Source organism: Aythya fuligula, chromosome 3 (assembly GCF_009819795.1).
Source record: "Aythya fuligula isolate bAytFul2 chromosome 3, bAytFul2.pri, whole genome shotgun sequence".
Taxonomy (NCBI): Eukaryota; Metazoa; Chordata; class Aves; order Anseriformes; family Anatidae; genus Aythya; species Aythya fuligula.
In genome coordinates this window covers 24,552,730-24,574,597 of record NC_045561.1, presented here as the reverse complement: position 1 = coordinate 24,574,597, position 21,868 = coordinate 24,552,730, and the positions used below count along the sequence as shown (strand labels likewise).

Below are 21,868 nucleotides of genomic sequence, written 5' to 3'. Positions count from 1 at the left end.
TAATGGTATGTAAAGCACAGTGTACAGCTGTTGAAACAGGAATTCTTTCAAGTATTAATGTATGGCCTAATACATAAGGTCCTTGTTTGCATGTATAGTTACTAACACGGTAATATTCCTAGTAATAGCTCTGAGTGATTTGATGTGCAGAAAAGACAAAGCTGGTTTGACTGGGTAAGACAAATAATGATGGGCAACGGGGATTTTATTGAGATTCTTTGAATTCAGGGGTGGAACAGTTCATTAACAGTCTTCTCTTCTCCCCCAACTACTTTTTTTTTTTTTTTTTAAAGATTTGGTGAAATTGATTCTTCCTGCAGTATTAACAAATGCTCATTCTCTTACAGCTTTTGACCAAGCCCTTGAGTTTCATAAAAACAGAACTGTTCCTAGTAACTGGAAAACCGAATTGAAAGAAGACAGCTCCAGCAGTGAAGCTGAGGAGGAGGAAGAGGATGAAAAAGAAAAAGAAGATAACAGCAGTGAGGAAGAGGCAAGTGAAGTTAGCAAATAGTATAGATACACACCTGACACAAATTAGCAAGGCTAATATTTAGTTAATATTTGGCAGCATATAGTATCTTAACATAGGCAACACTTTTGTTTCTCAGCTTTTAAAATTTCTGTTTAACAAAGATCAGTTAATGTGAAAATATCAACATGGAAGTCTAAAAAATATTTTTGAATCACTAAGCAAAAAGCACGTGCAGTCAAAAGGCTGTGTCAGTGGGAACTAATGAAAAATAGAAATTGAAGCTCAGAGGCTGATCCTGTTTTCCAGTTTTTCCTATGCTGATCTTAATGCAGTGGAGGAAGGGCCCCAGTACCTACTGGGGACTGAGCAAGGTGAAGAAGGATAGCTATTGATGTGTGCTGTCACATGCATTTTTATTTTTTATTTTTTTAAAGAAAGAAAGGTTTCCTTTACTTGTAAGTATTTTCAAATAGAACTTACCTGCTACCTATTAAAGGTATGACTGTCTTCCAGTTGGGGAGATCTGTGTAACTAAAAAAATACTTCATTTGTTCTGATGAAGGATGTGTGGTATGTTTTGCGAACTTTAAAGCAAAGAACTCTTTCTTCTGTCTTTGAAAACATCAGCAATTAAATCATACAACTTTATGCAAAGGTAGGCAGGCCTTTTCTTTGCACAATACTCTTTCAGTATTGGAAGGCAAAGGTGTTCTTTTTCACCAGTGCAGAACATCACATTTCTGAATGTGGCCCATATGGGCTTCCAATTTTTAGGTTACTCTCCATCTGAATAAAACATTGCCTTTCTATAATAACGTTGCTGATGAATGCATTGCAGTATGCACAAGAGTGTAGTTTCCCTTTGTGGTTTCTTATCTCTGGCCTATTACATATTACAGTGATGTTGTTTTTTTTTTTTTTTTTCCCCTCTGGAAATTAAGTTCTGTGCATGATTTTAGCACTACTGTAAATAATTGCTTACATAAACAATGAAACTCTTTTACTGGCTATAAAGCTCTTACCTCAGTATGCATCTGATTTATCACATGTTCCAAGACATGGGGAAGTTTGCTACCTTTTACACAGGAACCATGTCTGCGGAGGCATCTCTAAGCTGTTGTTCCTGACCTGTGTTCTTCGCATTTTTGAAAAGTAAACTGAAGTAGGCTGGCGTGGTCATGCTGTTGTCTTTTTTCTCTGTGTGTCTGTCACCCTGTAGTTGTTCCCTTTCTTCCTCGCTGTTTTAGGTTCTCAAATTGCTTTGCCAGTCCCATAGCTGTCTTGTGAAGCAGAAACTGCAAGCAGCTCGTGTTGTTCTTTCACTCTCTGCTTCTAACTGCAAGAGACAGAATTTACTGGTTTGCTAGTGGTGAAAAGGAAATGGTGAGAGATTGTGAAACTTTCAAATAACTACCAAGAAATCTGATGTATTGTACCTTTCATGAAGGATCACTACTACTCTGGCTACCTGGATGTAAAGAAGTAGAAGAGCTTTCAGTCAAAGCATGGAGCCTGTACACTCTTCTTCCACCTTTGTCCAGGAAATATGGAGTGCTACCTCATGCTTGTTTTTCTAACTACCTGTTCTCCCAGTCCAGAAAAAACAATAACAAGAAGAAAATTACTGAAAGAGCTTTATTTCACAGCTGACAGTGAAGCTGGAAGAGGGACTTCAGAGTCTTTTACATCCTGTATATTTTCTGAGGGTACTCAGTCTGTCTCCCTCTATGATCACTTTTTTTTTCTCTCACAAAGGTTCAAGAGCTCTTCCTGTAATCTGTTATGCAACTGACAACTGAAGCAGTAAACTGAAATTCCAACTGTAGTGGAATGTTCAAGGAGATGGATGATAAATGCTAGTCATACATAGTCTTTCTCTGACTACATCATCCCTGGAAATTGTGGCTCTGGCATACTGATGCTCCATCTTTCATTCGTTCACTTCTTTATTTTAGGGAGGCTGCGAAGTGTGAGGTAAAAACTTTGCCACCTTTCCATGCTCGTGAGTTCATTCTGTCTGTTCTTTAAGCTTACAGGAGATCAGCCAACTCTGATCAAAAGTTGTATAGTCTGGTGTGCAGGAGTCTATGCTCTGATATTTTGAGAAGCAAGGGGGGGGGGGGGTACTTGTGTCAGGGCAGCGCAATTCTTGAACTGCCAGAGCAGGTTTATATGCAGCCACGGGCATGGTGAATGTAAGTAGATTTTTACCTATGCAAGTTGACATACAGTCATTATATAGCAATCACTGTATCACTACTTATTTTAGATGGAAAAAAAAATGCAATCTTAGCTATATGTTTGGCAAGTATATGACCTTGTACCCTTTGTCTTTGGAGATGCAGTTTCAGAGCTTTCTCTATAGCGCCTCTTAGTTGTTTGCAATGTTGTACGAGCTAGTCTTTCCATGTGCTAGACATGAAGATCTCATCCTAGCTAAATATTTTGGGACCTAACTGTGACAGCTCTTCTGATTTTTTTTCTGCAGTATCTATTGTTTCAATCATCTGCTGAAGTGGGAGGTTTTTAAAACAGTCTTTTCTGTTTCTGCAGAAACAGCCTTCTCTCTGATTTTAGTAGGTTGTCTCTCTAACCTCCTGGCTATCAAGCAACATCTCTTCTTAAACAGTATTTGTGGACTGCTTCTTTGGAGTATTTTTTTTAAATCCACCTGCAGATTGCCCTAGTGCTTTCCAGGATGTGAAAATTTTCCCCCTCCCCTGGCTCTTACTTATATTGCCCCAGGCTTCACGGATAGATGCTGTCGTAGGAGAAGACATGCAAATCCTCTCTACAAAAGAGAAGATGAGTTGCCTTCTTTTCTGTATTTTTCCAAGTGGAACAGAATGGCAAGTTACCTCCCTTTCCTTTGCTGAATATGATGGTAGCTAGGATTGAGAAGGACCTTCTCTTAGAACTGTGTTACAGTACTGTGTGAATTTTGTATGCTGCTTAAAGCACATTGCTTTTTATTACGGATATCATTATTGGGAATATAAACCAATTTTTTGTCCTTTGTGAGATGGACAAATATGTTAGAGGATGTGGAGTAACCTGATAGTGCTGTTTAACTTGTAAATAAAGATGGCAGAGTATGACGTACCTGCCTCAAACCATTAATCTAGGAAGCCTTGTCATTTACTCTATTTAAGAGATTCGTAAATGTTTGGAGATTAATAGCAGTTTATTATCACAGTGTGTAGCATGTATCAGTTTCTGTAAAGATTCTGAGAAAGTGAAAATTCTTTTCCAAGGTACACAGGGTCTTAAGCTTACCCCGTAGCACACTTTCTAAGAAAGCTGATGTATTCTGTATTGGGAAAATTAATGAGGAGTATCTAGTTGGCATTCTGGCACCTCGTGAGTTAGCACATCTGAGATAGAGTATTCTTCAGGCATTGCATCTTATGGTGATGAAAGAGCAGCAGTGTTATATCCAGCCTTTTCATCACCTTTATTTCCCCTAGTATTTGAAAGTTATACTTTTGCTTCTTAAAAGCTTTGGATTTCCTGAGTTCAGTGCTTTCCCCTCTTCCCATCTTCCATTCCCTAAATGCGCTGTGGGATTGCTTTTTATGGCAAGTGCTCTCTTGTTGTTGAGGAATGTGAAAATCCCATGTAGGTCCTCTTGATCTCTTCACCACTTCCAGAGTATGCTGGTACAAGTCCTTTCCAAGTGCTTGTCATTTGAGATTTAAAAACAAATACAACACCCACAACAGTTCCCTGCATCTGTTCTACTTGCCTGCCTGCCACCCCCCACAAAAAAATATAAACTCAAGTAATTTGTTCTCTGTGGTCACTTTCAACTTTTATGATAACAACTTGAATCCTTTGCTTGCTAGCAGTGTTTCCTTTACCTTTGCTTGTGAAATGTGAGCGTAAATTGTTTTAGGTTTTACTAGTTATTTTTGGAAGCTTACAGGTAGTATTAAAGAAGCATGCAAAAAATTAGCCAACTTGTATTCAGTGTATTGTTTTGAAGTAGCTTACTCATCAATTTCTAAGAATTCTGATTATGGTATTAATGTTTTGTCGCAGCTGCTTGTGGCAAATGGTATTTACTAAGGAAATTAAACCCTAGTGCTTTGTTATAAAACCCCACTGTTAATTGAATTGAACCTAACACAGATTTGTTAGTGTGACAAACTGAACATCCAAAATATCCGTTATTTCAGTTCTGGGATTGATCCTGCTCACCACGCATTCAGCTGGTACCTCATGGCAGCATGCATGCAGTGTCATTGGCTGCGGTTTGTCAGTGCTGTGGATTAGAGCTCCCAAGAAAGTGCAAGCACAATTTTAATCTTTCATTTCATCCTTGAAAGTCACCTAGTGCATCCAAGCATTGAGAAATTGCTTAACTTGCTGAAGAAAAAGAGAGATCTGATAAAATCTTTTGATCATTAATACTGATATCTTCCAGACTTCATGCATAATGGAACAACATTGAGAATACATCTTGATTTATGGTATTTATGATATTTATGGCACTGATTCATCAAAAATCCAATTTCAGATGGATCTTTACAGTTATCATCTTACATATTTTGTAAAGTTGTTTGTGATATGTGAAAATTACTTCCATGTAGCATAGCACTGAAGCCATGTTCACTCTTTACAGTATTGTGTTACTGACTACAGTAAAACAAACTTGAGTATTTGAACCTAAACTAATCATTGCAGTGGTTTTCTTAATGAGGGCTCAAAATGGTGATATGTTTATGTACCTTTTTCTAAACAGGAGGAAATAGAGCCTTTTCCCGAAGAAAGAGAGAACTTTCTGCAGCAATTATACAAGTTTATGGAAGACAGGGGTAGGCATCTGTGTTTGACTTGTAGAAGCTGAAGGCAGAGGGCTTGCTTAGCTTGAATCTTGAATCTGTAAGCTAGTAATACTTTGCAGTTCATTTTCAGAAACGGTGTGATTGCATTCCTCACTCCTGGCTTCCCCTCTATTTAGAAGGTAACAGTCTGTCCCTTGACTCTGTCCCTTCCTAGGACAACACTTCTATGTGGAGATGTAATTGTTTCAATGGGTGAAACCAAATTATGTGTAATTTAAGTACAAAGAAAAATTACATCATTTGTGCATACTCAGTAATATATGGAGGAATGCATATGTATGAACTTATTTATATTACTGAACTATAAGAGAATGGCTTATTAAAGCTCTTGAGTTTTTTCTAGTTTCATGAAGAGAAAAAAGTAGCAGGTGCATAAGGTCATCAGAAAGTTTATATAGTATTTAATAGCATAGTAGTATATATGGTGTGGATTTCTTGTTATTAAAATGTTTTTGCATTATTTTCATAACTGTCTTTCTTTACAGGGACTCCTATTAACAAACGACCTGTACTAGGATATAGAAATCTGAATCTCTTCAAATTGTTCAGACTTGTACATAAGCTTGGAGGATTTGACAATGTGAGTATTAGTATGATGAGTATTCCAGATCTGTACAACCTGGGGGTGTTGTTTTCCTTCAAGTGGTAATGAAGAAGAATCTGATGCAGGAACTTCAGATGTATAAGATGAAATCCCACAGCTGTCTAAGATACACTGTAGCTCTGAAAAGCATGTTTTAACAGGAAACAAACTAGTTATATTATAAATAAATTAAATGTCTACTCAACATATTTAATTACTGCTGCATAAAATCAGCCAGTATGTGTGTTTCTGTGAGATTTCAGTAATTGTCTGTCTGATAAAACCTCAGAAGGTGAAAGTCTGCTCAGTAAGATCTCAAAGGCAAGTAATCTAAGTTAAGGTTAGATATGAGACTCTTAACTCCTGTCTGTTTGGGGCTATATGTAGAGGAAAATGCTGACTGGGTTTGGTAGAGTTGGTCTTGAAGCAGTAACTGGGGCATGTGGAATTCTTGGCCAAGCAGATTCTGTAACTGCTTTGGGCTACTTCCCTTAAATCTAGCCTGTTGGTTGAGGAGGTGTGTTTGTGCAATGCCACCTTACCAGTGGACAGCAGAGGATGCTGAACTTGGTTATCACAGTATATCTGCTTTACCTTCACAGATAGTGAGAAATTAGCATGTCATAATGTCACCAAGCTCTGTCACCGAAGGGCATATTAGAGGCATAACATGACTAATAGTGTGTCTGCTGCAGTACTGCCAGGACGGAGTATTGCTAATGCTTTAAATGAGACTCTTTATTTGCAATTTAATTAAAATTCTAGCTGTCATAGTTAATAATTTCCTTAAAATAAGAATGACATACTGATCTTTGTATTATTTTTCTTTGTTTTATTACCACCTGGAGAGAAAGACCGGCTATGACTTACTGGAACGCAGAAATGCTAGCTTGCTTAAAGTAGTTACAGTAGCCTACGGTTTGTGTTACAGGGAAATAGCATGTGATAAGTACTGATTTTATAGATCAGAGGAAATTAAGTATAATTATTATCCAAAATTGTAGAAGTTCTCAGCTTAGTCTTCTGTGTGTCAGTGAATTAAATGAGCAACCATCATTTTATTTTCTCTAATAGATTGAAAGTGGAGCAGTGTGGAAGCAAGTTTATCAAGATCTTGGAATTCCTGTGTTGAATTCAGCTGCAGGATATAATGTTAAATGTGCATACAAAAAGTAAGTAGGAAAGTTTTGAAGTGTGTGCTAAAAAAGCTCTAAAAAGAGTGATCTCATGGTGGTGGCAATATACATAAATTCTGTACTTTTGGTTATAATGCAGTCTTTGTAAGCTACAAAACATATTGTTCCTTTTAAGCTTCTGCTAGGTAGTATAGTCTTTCTTGAAAGAAACTTGCTTATCAGAATTTTTTTTAAGATATCTCTACGGCTTTGAAGAGTATTGCACCTCAGCAAATATTGAATTTCAAATGGCATTACCAGAGAAGGTGACAAGCAAGCCTTGTAAAGACTGTGAAAAAGAAAAAGAATTGAAGATGCGTGAAGATCCAGAGCAGGATGTGAAAGAAATAAAAGCGGATAAGGAGGAGCGCAAGCAAGAAGAAGTAGCAGCAGTACAACAAGAAGACAAAAAGCTAGCTGAGAATGATAATGAAAGTAAAGAAAATGATAAGCCCACTGTTACGGTAAAATACTTCAATGTTCATATTATATCCTGCTGATAAAGTCAGGTAGTGTGTTGATAATAATCAATCTGCGTTAAGATTGAAATCTCTGTAATGGATTTAAAACAAGACAAAAACATGTTGTAAAAATAAATTAAGGTCAACAGATTAGAGCTATATATATCCGTAGGTGCCTGCTTTTAGGGGCTCATGATCTCAAAATGTTTGACTTGTTAGGAAGCAGCTGCAGTGTTGCACCTGTTTGTGTCCCTCCCAGGTCAATGGAGACCAGTTAGCATGCTGCTTTATCCTTCAGTGCTGATCTCATTTTGTATTGGGCTAGGCTTTTTAAGCACTCTTAAATCTTGGATTTACTTCACCACTCTAATGAAACCAGTGGAGTTCTACAAAGATCTGGACCACACAACGTACACAGTGGTCCAGTGTAGTTCAGTGGTCAAAAAAATCCAGTGTTGACTCAGTGATTTTAGTGAAGGAAACACAAGGTGGTAAGCTGAAATACTGCACAGGGCAGGCTTAGTGGTTTGCTCTGGAAGCAGTGTAACCCTTCAAGTCAGGGTGTGATGCAGCTGTAATGCTTCTGTGTATAAGTGGCAGCCAGTCCTGGTTGATCTGCTGTTACTTGGGAGTGAACACCGGTGCCAATAGTTCTGCCTCCTCAGTGCAGATGTAACCTGAAGTGTTGATGTAAGATTTTTCTGTAGTTTCAGGCCAAAGAGATGCATGCTTATATCGCTGTTGCACAGCTACCTAGGAGACTGGCTGCAGCTCTGAAGTCTGTTATACTTAGGTTGTGAATTTCAGAAATAAAACCAATGGAAATGCTGTAATTTTAGAAGGAGTCCTAGACTCCAGCTGTTTTTTCCTCCTCGTAATAACTTGTGTGTGTTGTCTGCCTGTTTTTAAATTTTTTATATTTTTGTTTTGCCTTGTGAATTAACTGAAGGCCTTACTATTCTAGGGAAACAGAAAAAATTTGCCAGATTCTGCGCATATTCAGCCTGATCAAGAGAAGGACTTAAATGTAATCAAAACTGAAGATGAAACCAAAGCAGAAGATAAAGAAGAAGAAAAGATTAAAGAAATGGAAAATCCCACTGCAAATACAGAGGCTGAAGAAAAAGAAAAATCAGGGTAAGTTGCTCTGCTTATAATCAGATAAGACATCTGATGTGTACTCGTTATGTTTTACTCTCTCGTAGTTTGAACTTTGAATCAGACAACCCTCTTGTGAATTACCCTTGTCTTCTAAAGACCTGTGTGTTCCTAACTTTCTTATGGTTAGCGTTGTTGAAGTTGGTGAGTCCAATTAGAAATAAAAAATAGAAATGGATGTATAAAAAAAAAAAAGCTTTTATATGAAGCTTTTACAATGTCCAGGCGTAAATACTTATAAGCTGGACAAGCAAGAGAATGTATGAATCTCACTTAGGACAAAAATATTGCATTCATTATGAGTAGTATTTTTCTATTTAACTTCAGTACCAGTTTTTGCTCTTGGACAGTGATGTGTTCTGGGTAATGTGGGAAAAAGAGAGAAGTACCTTACATCATTTAGTGATAGCTTTGCCTTTGAGAGGGGATGCTGCTGGCAAGAGACACTTGTGCAGTCCTTTAGACATTAAGTTTTGGAAGTAGGAAATGGATTACGTGATCCTTACTGTCCTTATTACTTCAGTGGATGAAATGCATACAGGTGACTTGTGTTATGGAATCTTCAGATTTTCATTTTGCAGTGCAGAAAAATAAAAATAAGTGTTTTTTTTAAACACAGCTATCAAAAAAGTTTGAAACAGAATATAGTTTTCACTAATCCCCAGTGTCTTATATATTCTTACAATTAGGACCCGTGTAGAATATGATTTCAAGTGAGTAAGAACACAAAAATGGCTGTTACGGATCACACAAAAGGTCTTTCTAAATTGAGTATCTCGTCTGCAACAGAAAACAATAGCAGATTCTTAAAGGAGAAACTATTGTAAGAGAGAAAGCAGATAATGATGCCTTTTTTTTTTTTAATCTTTTTACAGCAGTCTGTCTCAGGGATGTTTTTTTTAACTTAATACCAGCTGTTACCTGACTGCTGATTCCCTTGTTCATTCCTCTGATCACTGCTTGGTTTAGTAGATCAGCTGGATTCTGAATATCAGCTATAGTATCAGAATATCAGTCCAAGTATCAGTAACTCTTATTGCTTGTTCTGTCCCATTAAGTTTTAACAGAACTGATGTAGTTCACTGTTGATTTCCAAGTTCATTTGTAATAGTTTTTTTTTAATTTTACTGAGAGTTTTGGTTTCCACATAACAGATTTGAAAGGATCCTTTGGTAAAATGTTGTCTTACCTATTTTCAGTGAAATTTCACTGGAAAATTGTACAACTCAAATGCAGAATAAAAAAGAATCAGGCTCACTTAACTCAGCAGAAAAGCCTTTTCTGTGTGTGATTTTATTTATATCCTAGATGAATGTCTTTTTTTTTTTTCTGAAAGAGTGGTTGTTGGAATTCCACATGTCATTTTTAAGATGAACTAGAGAAGCAGTACTGTAGCAGGTTTGCTGAATTTTCAGGATTCTTAGTCTAATTTACCATGTTACTTTCAAAATAAATAGATGGAAATCTTTGCACTGCTGAGAGAATAGCAGTTTTTAAAGATTCCTAAATGGTGTGTGTACACACATCTGTGGTGTTATTCAGTGTTTGTTGATATATTTGGAAAGTAGAGTGGCTTAAAACTTAGCACACTGCTATAGAAAAATAAGTATGATTGCAATCTGCATTTGCTTTTCATAACCATTTATTGTGTTTTTTATTGTTATTCTGACTCATGTCCATTTGGATTATTTATGACAATAAAAATGTTGTGGCTTTTCTTAGTTTTTCCTTTATAAAAAGGCATTTCCTCTTAATTTTCCCCAGTTCATCTGATGGTAATTCAGTTAGTTCTTTTCTCTCTGCTTCTCTGTACTCATTCAGTATGAACTCTTTGAACTAGTATTTTGCTATTGTGATTCATGAAAGATTGTAATGAGCTGCTTAAAATAGAGTAGAAAACAGCTCTAAAAATAGATGTAGATGATGATAGGGTCATTGTTGAGGATACATTTTCATGGAGTAATTTAAATATACTAACATGAAAGACTCATAGCAGTCAGTACTACAACTTATAAATGCTGAGACTAGTAGTGCCATAAACTTGATTTCTTTTGTTGTTTTTTCCTAGAGACTGATAAGACTTTGTGTATCCTATGAGCTTTAAATGGTTTTAAGAAACGATGCTGACGTCTTAAATACTTAAAAAAATAAAACGTCTTAATAGTATAAGCGCGGAAGTGTTTTTGTGAACCTGGTGTGCTGCTGGGGAGATTGTGCTAGACAGATATTGCCGCCTCCTCCCCCCCCCCGCCCCAATATGGAAATGGTAAAAGCTATAAAAGGGGAAAAACGCTGTGGTTTGAGTTCTTTGGTAAACTAAAATACATTTTTTTTTTGCAGATGGAAAGCTGCATACACAAAAAATAATCACTGTGGACTGACTTCTTCCTCAGTGTATTTCTGAAATCGATTTTTAAAATACAGACCATCTGTCTTTCATAGTGCTAACCAAATAGCCAGAGACATGCAATCTAATATTTGATAAGGCAAACTTGTGGAGTTACTAAATTTATATCTCTGATAGATATCCTATAGGTAGATCTTCAAGTAGCTTCTTTCCATATAGATGCAAGAGGTTGGGAAAGCTGCCGAGTTGCATGCAGAATTTTTGCTGGATGGACTGGATCCAATTCCCAGCTTTAAGATCTCAGGAATCACTCCTGGAAGCCGGAGTTGTGGTGGTTTTTCGGTTGTTTTCCCCAAGAGGCTCTGTCTTCTTGCAGTGCTAGGTGTCTGAGCCCCTTCAGATGGTACATTGTTACCACACTAATCCTGCAGTCCCTGCTGCAATGCACTTAGCAGTATGATGAAGAGAAAGGACCGAGCGTGCTGCTTTCTCTCTTCCACAGAGTGCATGTCTCACCTACTTGCAGACCTGTGCACGCTGACAACAGTGTCAGAGGCAGCTTACCCCTCCTTCTGTGTATTCTTGCATATGCTTTTCGTGCTGTTGTGTGGCCAGTGGAAGTTGCACGGGCTCTCTGCTGTTCTCTGAGACTTGAAGTCATAAAATTGGTGCAAAACGGCCAGCTTAGTGCTCAGCTGCTTTTGGATGGCTTTAGGAGATGTGATTTCTTTTTTGCAATGTGTTACTTCTCGTGGGTCTGTCCAAGAGAGATGTTTACAGAAATGGCTTGGTAAGCCCATCTTTTCCCCTGATACACATTATTTCCTAGCTAACAAATAAGAAAAATTTAGATCTTGTAAACTTGTTTCGGATGTAATGGTCTTCGGATGCAAGGTTCCATGTTTGGTGCAGATTTCTTTGTAGCATCTAGCATTAACTACTGTAACTAATTCAAGACTTGAGCCAAAGCCAACAAATGCAAAACAGAGAGGTGCTTTTCTGCACTGTGAGCTTTGTAGGCAGTTGAGTGTGTTCCCAAGGGACTGAGGCTGGGAGCCTGGTGGAGTTTAAAAAACAAAACAACAAAAAACATTTTTTTTGCTAATAAAATGAAAAGTAAGAGTCTTTGAAAACTTCACAGTGGATGCAGTTTGAACTGAAGGGCAAGTTAATTGCTAATTAACAAGTATTAGCAAGAAACTTTTTTTTTCTCAGGTGATGAATGCTGAGTGGTGTGTGTGTGTATGTTTTTTTTTGTAAGTGGCTTATGCATCTGGGACAGATGGGCCACTGTCAGGAATAGTATAGTGAAGGGAAAGATTAAGTGCTGAGAATCTGGAGGAGGATGATTGTTTTCAAAACAAAATAAAAGTCACATCAGACTTGTGCGTGGGTAGTACTTTGATTTTTTTGAGGTGACCAAGCAAGATTTTTGAAGTGATCCCTGCAGTGTGGAAAGGCTGCAAGAAGGCTGTTCTGGTGCTTTTGTCGTCTTGGTCCTTAAAGTGCCTGCTTTTCGGATGCGTTCAAGGAACGCGTGAGTGTGCTCCAAAACAGGATTTAGAAACCTAAACGCTTCTGATTGCCTCGTAGTGCTGTGTTTGGGTATTGTCTATATGGTTTCCTGGGAATTGGGACCATCCTGTTGTGACAGCATCAAAAGGAGAAAGCGCCAAGAACTGAGCCTCTTCGGCTAGTAATTGTGGATGAGGTTAAAGCGTTGATGCAAATACAGGGAAGAAGTCATGATCTTTGATCTCTTATACATTACGTAGTAGCAATAGTAGCACTTCCCCCCCCCCCCCCCCCCCCCATAAGCAGTGGGGAGGAGCTGGGAATAATAAAAGCAGGAGCTGAGAGCTGTTAGGACAGGCATTGGTTGCTGTGCCTGTGCTGGGTGGGCTTTTATTTCTGTGTGTGTGAGGGAAATTTTCTGGATACACTTGATGAGGATTTTCTGAACACGATTTGCAACCAGGTTACATAACAGGCAGCAGCTCCGTTTAACATCCAGCAGGTCAGTGGAGGCAGCATCTCCAACTCCTGATCCGTTCAAATGGCGCATCAGAGCTGTGTGGTGGGGAATCCGGAATGTCAGCAGGAAGGCTCAAGTGGCTTGGAGAGGAGATCTGGTACAGAAGGAATCTCTCCTCTGGCTTAGTGCTGAGGAGTAGATATTGCGATAGCTTTGGGTTTGTATGGAATCGATTATTTATTTAGCTTGGCAGAAGGGAGCAAAATGCATCCTGTTCCTTGCACAGTTGGTGTGAACATCTGGTCTGAATCTCAGGCTGCTGGTGTGTACGCGGAGATGCAGTTACAAGAAGTGTACTTGCGTGGCTTCATTCATAGGAGCGTATTTCTGTGCTCCTCTTGCGATGCGTGTTATATTTGTGTGTTCTGGCTGCCAACTCTATTGAGAAAGAAGCTCTTGTGTAGTCATGTTTTGAGAAATTAATTTTCTTCTGACTATAGAATATGCACTGATGCATCCGTCTATGTGTTGCCTGCTTCTCATAGCGCAATAAACTGCTGGTGGCACAGTAAGAGTGCGGGCAGGGGCAGTGGAAATATCCCAGTCCTATGCGTGCCTCGCCCCGGATGGGAGGGAGGCTTCTGGGATGTGGAAGAAGCGGTTCAGCCATCCCGCCTTACACAGCTCCTGGTCACCGCGGAGGTTATTAGCCACGGTAGCTGTCACTGAGACAAATGTGCGTGGGTGAGCCCTTAACCATTCATCAAGCAGTCGCTGCTCTCAAGCTGTGTGTGAACCAGAGCTATAAAAATGGAAAGTGCTGTGTTCCTCAGCCAGACGTCGAGCCATCCATTACCCTTTCAGCAAACGACTCCAAGTTCCTTAGAAAGTTGGTGAAACACTTAGGAGCAGTAACACTGAGGTTCTTTCATTCGTCCTCTCCAGAGCAGGAGAAGAAAACACTTTTCACAGTGCATGGCTGCAGCACACCGAACTCCTCCGCTGTGTGATTCAGACCAAGTCAGTGCCTTTCCCCTTCCCTCAGTGATGGGCCACAGCCACACATTTGCATTTTCAGTGGGTACAGACAGAAGCCTTTGGACCTCGGAGCCTATTTTTTAAATTTTTTTTCTTTGCAGCTTCACAGGGAAGAAAATTATTGGTGGTCTCTTTTTAGTTTTGTTAATTTTGTGACTTAAATAGAAGGCTCTGGTGTCATGGCATAAGTACAGGCCCTAATGGCTTCTCTGCCTTAAAACTTCAGGGCATCCTAATCTGGCTGTTATTAAGAAAGTCAGAGGATGAAGACCTGCCACTTCCAGCTCTGTGTTTTGTGAGGTAGAGGTTAAATAATCCTCTTGGATGAGAAGAAGGCGGGGAGGGAGCAAACACAAAAATAGAAGCTAATTGCTGAACTGAAGCGTCAATTACACTGGAGTTTATTTCTGCTAGTGGTTCAATTAACTTTAATGACTTAATTGAACCAATAATTGAAATAATGTTGCTTCCTCAAGTTTTAGCATAACCCCTGAAAAAATGCTGCCTTTGCTGTCTCACCTGCTGTGGGAGCAGTGCGGCAGGGCAGGCGTGTGCGGGTAGGGCCAGGTTCCCAGTAAATGTGGGGTGCTGGCAGGTCTGGGGTCCCGGGGCAGGAGCACCCTGCCGCAGGGCTTTGTGTGTGGGGGTGACCATGGGGTGGAATACGTTTGCCTGGCACAGCAGCTCCTTTCATGGTGCGACAGCGTGACTGCTGCAGCTATTGGTGTGTGTGCGTGTCACTGTGCGTCCTCATATTGTGGGCTTGTTGGTGATAAACCTTTCCACTGAGCAAGGAGTACCTGCTGCATGTGGGTTTTTGAATGCTTGAACTACTTTGAGCCCTTTAACCATTTCAGAACATCCTTTGGATCTAATGATATGCAATATTTGTATGAAATGAAGACTTTGGTTTTACTTCATTATTCTTTAGTGGTGTGTTCTAATCCGTACTGCCTGCTGCTCGAAGGCTTGTGCTCCCCTTCGGTGGGAGATGGGGTGCGGGTGTGCTTTGGTCCATAGTTGGAATTGCAAATGCTTCTTTGTCCTCCCGATAAGCTTTCTGGTACTTACTGATTTCTGGAACCCAGTTACACCTGTATTCCTGCGTCTCCTGTACCGTATGCATGCACATCTGCTGCTGCCTTGATCCATCAGCTGCTGCTTGGGCCGTTCAAATTGTTGCAGCTTTGTGGCAAATACTGCTTGGTATCTTGTTTCTAAACATATTTTAAGTTGACAATTATCGTGTGCTGCCAAGAGGCTTGTTTCTTTCTTTTTGCCTTTTTTTTTTAATTTTGACTAAACAGCATTGAAAGAAATGTGATGTTCTCATGTGTATATAAACGGACAGATGAGGTTATTGCTGTGCATGCTGGATGGCTACAATCACAATTTTCTCTTACAATCCTCCGTTCCATGGCAGTCGTGACTTCTCCTTCATCTGCACTGCCAGGTTTGAGCTTTTTATGGCCTTGTAAAACAAGATATCTTTTCTTCCTTGCAACCATTGGAATGTGCTTTTTTTGTTCCAGGAGCTATGTGAGTTTTTCTGCACAGGTTTTTCTGCTCCAAAATGATGAATGCTCTTTGCTTTTGTTTGGTTTCCTAGAATCTCCAGTGTATGATCGCTAACCAAATCACTCCTTAGAATGGGCTTTAAAAGAAAAAAGTTGCAACCATCTCTGCTTCTGTTTCTTTCTCTGACATTCCCCTCCACCTGTGTACAGCCTACTTGCCACATCTGCTGGCTCATCCAAGTTACACAAGTTAACAATGAGAGTTTCACACTTCTAGAGAAGTCCTGGTATTGTCATGAGTCTTCACAAAAGTAAAATAAAACAGAAATAATCTGTTGAGACACCAAGTCGTGAGGTGTTTATGGTGAGAGAGACTCCAGACTTCTTCAGTTTCCTAAAGAGCCCCTGGCACCATAATTGCCAGTCTCTGGGTAGTCCTGGATCTCCCTCATAGGCATGCCTTTCTTTGCAGACATCATTCAAGGATTGTACCACTGCTCCTTGGGGGAGAAAAATATATATGGCAAAACTTTTGTTGTACTTCTGAAAAGCCTTTTCAGTAATAGGAAACCATGAGTTTATCTTGTTCTCAGAGCAGTAATGGCTCTTAGCTTTCGAATGACAATAACTGTTAAACTGAAATTAGCTAGGAACTTCAGTTTATTGCAGCAGAGAGTATTATTTAAGAGCATTAAAATTTCTGTTGTGGAATTGTGTTCAGAACTTTTTCATTATAGCCTTTGAGGAGTTTGTTCAGTGACTTCTTGGAAGTCACTTCAAAAGAAGCTTTCGAAGCTCATCCATTTACGTTGCAGTTTTTAACTCTGGTGGTTCTAGCTTCAGTAGCAGAGTTCCCCCCCTGAAACTATTTAACAAACTTTGACCTTACAGAATCATGCTGTTTGGTCCTCGTAACATAAAACTTAATAGATGTGTTTTTCTACTATTTAATGAAGTTAATGCACCAAGAGCAGGAGTTTCAGCACTTGTCTCATGGTGCATACAAATGTGTATATAATAACATTCATTTTTGACATAATTTCATTAAATCGTTGTGGTTATGCTAGAGCTGAATTTAGCTTATTGTCTTGAATTCTCTTTTGACAGCTAATTAGATAACAATGCAATTTTACTTCTAATAAGAAGCATTTGAATAATTAAAATGCTATTTCATCCTTTCACAGAGATAAAGCTTGTTTTTTCTTGGGTGTTTTCTACTAAAAATTTCATGGAGAAATTTGGATTATTAAAAACACCTCCGTATTTGTGAGGTTAATTTAAATTAGAGTGTGAATCAGACCTGGAGCAGCACTTAGTTCTTCTTACTCCATTTGCAATACGTCCAAATGTCCTGTTGCATGTCCTAGGTTTTTAATTACTAGTGGTTGGTGGTTATTGCGAATTTAGTAAGCAGCCCTGATCTGTTTTGTGTCGCATAGAGTGGGATTAGAGTTGTGTGATGGCCAAGAATGTTTTCGAAGGCTATTTAAGATAAAAAGATGCTTTCCACATTAAATTATGTGATTTTTGTCTGCCTCTTACCTAGCTGGAGATAACTTTCAGAACTACTGAGCAGCCCATAGCTGACGGGGGTCAGTGTGGGTTCTTGGTGCTTCTGAAAATTGGTCTAAATTTATAAACGTGTATTTAAAACTAGCTTAGTTCTGAAAATAGTGAACACCTGCTTGTGTATTTATATAAAAATTAAATGCAAGTTTGATTTATATTTGGCAGACTTCTGGCATAATTGGCTAGGTCATAAATCAGTGCAGGTTTCTTGATTTACTAAATAATCTCATGTATTTTTTTATTCTTTTTTTTTTTTTTGCCTAAAATCTGGTTTTGGTTGCTTTCACCTCAAAGTGTTGAGATAGAATTGATTTTAAAACAGCAAGGATTTTTTTGGGGAAGCAAGTTTTAAGAAGTGCTTGTAAAAACATTTAGATTGAAAAATAGAATTTAGGAAGTTTTCTTTATATTGAGAAGGATGAGTTTGAACAGGAAAAAATGATACTGAAAGGGATTGCGTGAAGGATCATATAAAGATGAGTTTGAACAACTTCTGCTCATACAGATTCTGATGGATTACTTTTTTTCTTTAAGCAAAGTCATTTTTACATCTTACAATCACTGGATTTTGTGTGTATTGCTGTATCCTATTTTGCTGATATTGCTCTCACGTAGTGCAGTTTCACATATTTGGAGCCTGCTGTTTCCCAGTCTCTAATGCATCCACAATATTTATCAATATATGTGGTTTGGAACTGAAAAGCTTATGAAGTATCTCATATTAACTCTACAATTTTTTAAACCTTTCAAGAGATGACACGAATAAGGAAGAAGATGAAGATGAAGAAGAAGCCGAGGAGGAAGAAGAGGAGGAGGAGGAGGAAGAAGACCACAATAACAATGACGAAGAAGAGTTTGAATGCTATCCACCAGGCATGAAAGTCCAAGTGCGGTATGGAAGAGGGAAAAATCAAAAAATGTACGAAGCTAGTATTAAAGATTCTGACATCGAAGGTGGAGAAGTCCTTTACTTGGTGCACTACTGTGGATGGAACGTGAGGTAACTTGAGTTTTAGTTAGTGATTACTTCTTGAATTACTTCTAAAATACGCTTCTGTATTTTAAAAACTAAATTAATACAGAGATCTAGAGTCCTAACCATTCAGTATTGGTGTTCTGTGAAGGGCATTATACTGTATGAAACTATTAGATTTTTAGCATTATATAATGCAATACTTCAGTTATTTAGAAACTCATCTTAAAATGACTTGTTCAGGGAAGGCTTCCTTCACTTTGCCTTATTTTTAGACCTCCCCATACAACGAGTGAAAGCCCACTCTTTCATAAATTCCTCCTCTGGATCTCTTAAGCCAATTTTATCTTGTACAATATTTGACTAGTGCATTAACTGAGTCTGTATACACACTCTTCTCAGAGCAGCAGAGTACGTTAGCAGTATGGTATTTAACAAGAAAAGCACAAGATTCTTGATGTTAAATTAGTGAGCAGCAAATAATTGCGTTTCATTCAGGTCTCATTTCCCACCTGTCCCTGGCTGCCTCAAACTTAAAGACAAGATTCTTTTTACCCCAGTGCCTTCTTACATTTTTCTTAGTATATTCAGGTTTACATGCTTTTGGATTTCTTTAATGTAGCATTAATAGAAATAAATTGAAGCATTAATGTACTTTTGTACACATTTGTTTGCAATTTAAAACTTGAAGAGACTTTGACAACAGTAGGAAAAAACTAAAGCTTCTTAGTGGCTTTTAAGCCAATTATCCAGTCTTCTGCCTTTTTCCTCAGTTTCAATGTATCTGCTCATTGTTCTTAGCTGTCATCTTTAAAACTTGATTACTGTTCTTATAGAACTCTTTAAAAAACAAAAAACAAAACAAAAAAAAAAAAACTGAGGCAAATCCGCTATAGTGTTTTTGGTTGATTTGTTGTTGTTGCTGTGCTGTGCTTTTTTTCCTTCCTCTCCTCTATAACATGAGGCTCTTATGACCTACTGTTACGTGGACTTCGATTGCCACCCTACCCTAAAAAGGCAGGACAAATCTCACTTATTCACTGATAGCAAAATCTGCTAGCAAAGGTCATGGTTACAGAAGCACAATACTTCTCTCTCTCACTTGAATATACCTCTCTGCATCTATGCCTGGTGATTTCCAGACCCACCTAAGCCACAGCCGAGGAGTGACATCTCGATATTTTGCTTTTTGATAACGATGTTTTTGCAGAATTTTGATCTACATATCATATTCCTGCAGATCAATATATCTTTCACATACACTGACTTCAGGCAGCATTTGTAAACATAGTGGGCCTGAGCCTTAAAATATAAGGATACTAGGGGAGATGCAGCCTGCTTGAGGTAGGATTTGGAGTGACTGCGTCTTCAGTCATTGCTGGAAAGGACTTGCCTTAGGAGCATAAATTGATGAAATTTATGCTCTGCTCACTAAGTATTACTGTATAGCATTCAAAGAGGTTTGTTTTTTATATTCCCTAAAACTCTTTTTTTTGCAATTCATGTATAAACAGAAGTTATTTTCTTTTTTTGAGAAAATACGAACTACATGCTGTGGGATGAGATGATCAGAGTTTCATTTGAGCAGTGCCACTTGACATCTGAAGAAATCAGAAGCTGAGAATGAGCCTTCATCTCGGAGAACCCAGCATTCTGGTTATTAAAGGAGAAATCATGATTGCTTTTTTTTTTAACTCTGCATTCTAAATATATACACAGATTATTATTTGAGGTGTTCTTTCTACAACTAGGATATATTTAATAATTAAAAAGCATTTTTAGTGAACTTTTGTACTCATTTGAGAGGTAAAAGGTGTTTTTTGTTAGTTTTTTTTCCCTGGCATCAGGACTTGCATTTATGGTCTTACTTGGGGTTCCAAAAGAGCCCTCTGAAAGGGGCTGGGGGACAGGATTCTCTTCACTGAAAAAGATACAAGTGGTTGACATTTATCTGTGGGACTGTGCATGGGCTCTGTTAAATGTGGCTAATTCAATTTAGATAAGCAGATTCAAGTTGTTTTTTCTGACAGTAAGTCTGAGCTTAAGGCAGCATCTTAACACTTTGATATTTTAGTTATGTGAAGACAAGTCTTGTATGATGTGTTAACTTGAAGACTTGGTTATCGGTCATAACCTGGAAAAGTAACTGCTTTTCTGGAGTAGGTTGTAATTCCTTCCTCTCCTTACTTGCTATAGCTCTAATCCCCATCTGTAGCATCCAGCAGCGGCAAGTGCTGTAGTATGAGGCCATGGGATGTACTGAATTTTGCCTTCAGGGTTTGCTCAATTCTGTCAGCCTCCTATCCCTTAAAGTCAACTTTCCCGTTTCCCCCTTTGATCAGTACACCATTTAATGGTCTGTACCTGAGAATCTTAACTACTGATGTTTCTTACCACAAGGTAACTTCAGTATCAGTCTGGAATTCAGAATAGTTGTGTGCATGCACGTGCTTTGGGGTACTTGGAATGAAACTTGCTAAATTTGGTAGCTTTTGTTAGCTTTCGTTAGCTTATTAAACTTTCTAGAACAAATGATACTAACCATTGTGAAGCTTTTTCCAATATAGTACCTAGAACATATGGAATTGGAATAGAGTTTGACAGCAGTGTATAGCTGTACCACTTCGTGCTAAAGGGTCGTGTCAGCTAATGGGATCCAGGTGATAAAGTGTTTCTAGTAAAGGTAAAGAAAGGTAGCATGCAGTGAGGCCTGACTTGTAGTGAGAGGGAATGGTAAAAATTTCTACCCTGTTAGAGAACTCCTCACATTTTCTCATGAGAGCCTTCTGGTTAGCATGTGATAAACTACTTATTGCCTTCTAAGAGGGCTGGTTATGTTCTGAATTACACATGGGTTATACGAAACTAAAACTCCTCTGGAGCCTACAGTGCCAGTTCCTTCTGTTGTAATTTTAGTTTTTGGCTGCCAGTGCAGGCAAAAAATCATTGTATAAGCTTTTGAAATGAATTTCTTCTGCAGCATGTTCCAGTAATGAGAAACAAAGGGTGCATGTTCAGAATGAGTTTATGTTGCTTTTTAACTCCGTCAAATGGCACAACATAAGATACATTTTTCTTAAATATACCAAAGGTTTAAAACTAAGTTTTATTATTTTCAGCTTTTTTGTTAATTTCCTTCAGAAATATGAACATGAAAGTGTTACTTTTGTCTTGATTTGTTGAAGCGTTCCCAAGATATAAATTTTGTAGTTAACAGTCAACCACTGGAAGTAAGGTTGTGTAGCCACGCATGAGAGCATGGCAGGAGATTTATTAAAAACTAAGTAAATAAAAACTGGAGTCTTAGTCTCATACTCCAGGCTTTTGATACCAGACTCATCTCCTCATTTCTTTGATCGCAGCCAACAAAAACTTGTAATTCCTCTGTGTTAGGCAGACAATAGACTGGAGCTTCTCAGCGAACTTGCTAGGGTTTACTAGCTCCTTGAGGTGACTTGTCTTCCTGACAAAGTGGCACCTTTGCTAGGATAAACCAAGAGGCTGGGGAAGTGCACTTTTTCTCTTTGTTTTCCCCTCTAGTAGTGCTGTGGAGGATTGACTATGCCATCTCTGAGAATATGTTAGGGTTTATTTATTTTTCAAGCGACTCTGTGCAAACTCATTTAGGAACACTTCTCCATCTTTCCTCCTTTCCCTTTGTCACCCAGCTGTTTGTTTTTGGGAGCTGAGGTAAGCAAATGTAGAAGAAACAGAACAGATCTTTGGGAAGCACATACTTCTCGTAATGGG

General features: G+C 38.6%; 1 protein-coding gene across 1 annotated transcript in view; it reads left to right on the top strand.

The window, feature by feature from the left end:
* Positions 1-21,868, top strand: part of ARID4B (AT-rich interaction domain 4B) — an 85,974-nt gene that overhangs the window by 47,503 nt on the left and 16,603 nt on the right. The window contains exons 11-17 of the mRNA XM_032183902.1: positions 348-493; positions 5,220-5,292; positions 5,808-5,902; positions 6,980-7,077; positions 7,277-7,544; positions 8,506-8,678; positions 17,897-18,145. Coding sequence (XP_032039793.1) covers positions 348-493; positions 5,220-5,292; positions 5,808-5,902; positions 6,980-7,077; positions 7,277-7,544; positions 8,506-8,678; positions 17,897-18,145 — 1,102 coding nt within the window. The remainder of the gene's footprint in view (positions 1-347; positions 494-5,219; positions 5,293-5,807; positions 5,903-6,979; positions 7,078-7,276; positions 7,545-8,505; positions 8,679-17,896; positions 18,146-21,868) is intronic.